A 2,365-nucleotide genomic window follows, 5' to 3' on the forward strand; every position below is an offset into this window, starting at 1 on the left:
TCTCTCTCTCTCTCTCTCTCTCTCTCTCTCTCTCCCTCTGTCTCTCTCTCAAAATATATTTGAGACTGGTCAGTTATTACATCACATAGATTATATCACACTATCCAATGTTTTATGTCCACCGGTCCTTTCCGATACACATACCTTTCCCTGCCCACCAAGCACCTAAGTTTTCATACCAGATTGGTTTCTTGTCCCATAAGGCATGGTGTAACATCGCACAAACATGACACCAAAGCTGGACATGGACAAATTCTCCGGTTCCTTTCCATTTGAAATACTCGTTATAAAGAATATCGTTTTGATCAAGTTTATGCAGGTAAGCTGCTAATTCTTTGGCTGTCTTGAAATCCTCGTAGTGAATGTACGAATTCTCAGGTGCTACTTCACGGTAGTCGTCGGGATGGGCACCCATTACAATCGGAATAGTATTGTGTCTGGAATAGAAAAAAAATGTGAAAAATATATTAAATTCAAATTACGACAAACGTAAATAAACAAATGAAGTTTGCTTTTAGGAGCGTTAAGATGTCTTTTTAGAAAGTTAAAGAAGTGATTTTAAATTCTCAATCGCAGAATAATGCTAATAATATAGCCTGAACAGGATAAACTACCCCTATTTTGCAGAGAAAAGTGTAGGTGGCTAACTGTGGACTCGAACTCACATCCCCGTGATTACATCTCACAATGCTTTGACCGGTTAAGCTAAACTACCCACTACAAATTCCTCTGCAAATTAAGATATATAACTTTCTAAAAGACATCTCAACGCAGAGGAATTTGTAGTGGGTAGTTTAGCTTAACCGGTCAAAGCATTGTGAGATGTAATCACGGGGATGTGAGTTCGAGTCCACAGTTAGCCACCTACACTTTTCTCTGCAAAATAGGGATAGTTTATCCTGTTCAGGCTATATTATTAGCATTATTCTGCGATTGAGAATTTTAAAAAATCACTTAACTGTGAAAAATATAGTTTCTATAAACCATATTCAAAGGATAAATAAAGGTTCACATGAGTAAATTATAAATAAATCTTTATATAACCTATAGGCACAGGAGGGGCTGTATGGTAAGTAGCTTGTTTACCAACCACATGGTTCTGGGTTCAGTCCCACTGCATGGCATCTTGGGCAAGTGTCTTCTACTATAGCCTCAGGCCAACCAAAGCCTTGTGAGTGGATTTGGTAGACGGAAACTGAAAGAAGCCTGTCATATATATGTATATGTATATATATGTGTGTGTGTGTGTGTGTTTGTGTTTGTCCTCCCAACATCACTTGACAACTGATGCTGGTGTGTTTACGTCCCCCATAACTTAGCAGTTCGGCAATAGAGACGGATAGAATAAGTACTAGGCATCCAAAGAATAATTCCTGGGGTCGATTTGCTCATAACCCTCGACGTTGTAAGCGACGGAGTGCCAACAACAATTACGTAAATCCAACAAAACTTATTTGAATTGTGTAAACTCTAGTAGTTTAGTATGAAAGAATTAGCTAGTATAAATTTTATGTTGTAACTATCTACGACAAATTGCTTTACTACTAATTGTACTGTAAATATTAAATGTAAATAAATAAACCAATGTAGTAAATAATTTCTTTATTCACTGTTTCCAACCTGTTAATGAAATTTATTTCTGCAACAATGAAACTGTTTTTATAGCGGTGAAAAAGAACACAAACTTATTTATCTTCAACATACATGCATGTTTCAATATGTCTGTTTAAGTGTCTTGACGTATATATTTTCACTACGGTGTTAATGTAAGTTGAGTTAAGATTTATGTATAGTAATAATACTTATAATTAAGTTATAAGTGATGGGTTTATCAATATAGATTGCTACTCAAAAAATAAAATATATTTATTATCTATTCGAAGTTGAAACGATATAAATAAGATAAAACACCATGCTAAGAGTTGTAGCCATAATAGAAATATGACAAAGTTCTCACAGGTAGGTCACCCGCAGATTTGATGTTCTCCAGAAAGATTCCTCCTGTGTTTGACAAATTGTTGCTGAGTAGGAAATGGAACATAGAAAATTCGGGACGTAGAATGAAATTTTTTAACACAGGTGACAAAGTGTATTTTGAAATATATAAAAATGGAAAACAGGACTGGGAACAAAGTAATATAACTGGACATCTGGATAACGTGATGTACATGCTAAAATGCATAAGAAACCAAAATTAAGGTCTACTAGCCTGTAGTCCTTTCTACTCTCCTGTAGTCCTTTCTACTCTCTTGTAGTCCTTTCTACTCTCCTGTAGTCCTTTCTACTCTCCTGTAGTCCTTTCTACTCTCTTGTAGTCCTTTCTACTCTCCTGTAGTCCTTTCTACTCTCCTGTAGTCCTTTCTAC

General features: G+C 35.9%; 1 protein-coding gene across 1 annotated transcript in view; it reads right to left on the minus strand.

The window, feature by feature from the left end:
* Window positions 1-6: 6 nt before the first annotated feature.
* LOC106876522 (glycoprotein 3-alpha-L-fucosyltransferase A) overlaps window positions 7-2,365 on the minus strand; it is an 8,438-nt gene continuing 6,079 nt past the window's right edge. Inside the window, exon 2 of the mRNA XM_014925105.2 lies at window positions 7-437. Within this exon, the coding sequence (XP_014780591.1) occupies window positions 113-437 (325 nt within the window). The 3' untranslated portion in view covers window positions 7-112. The remainder of the gene's footprint in view (window positions 438-2,365) is intronic.

Source organism: Octopus bimaculoides, chromosome 30, assembly GCF_001194135.2.
Source record: "Octopus bimaculoides isolate UCB-OBI-ISO-001 chromosome 30, ASM119413v2, whole genome shotgun sequence".
Lineage (NCBI taxonomy): Eukaryota > Metazoa > Mollusca > Cephalopoda > Octopoda > Octopodidae > Octopus > Octopus bimaculoides.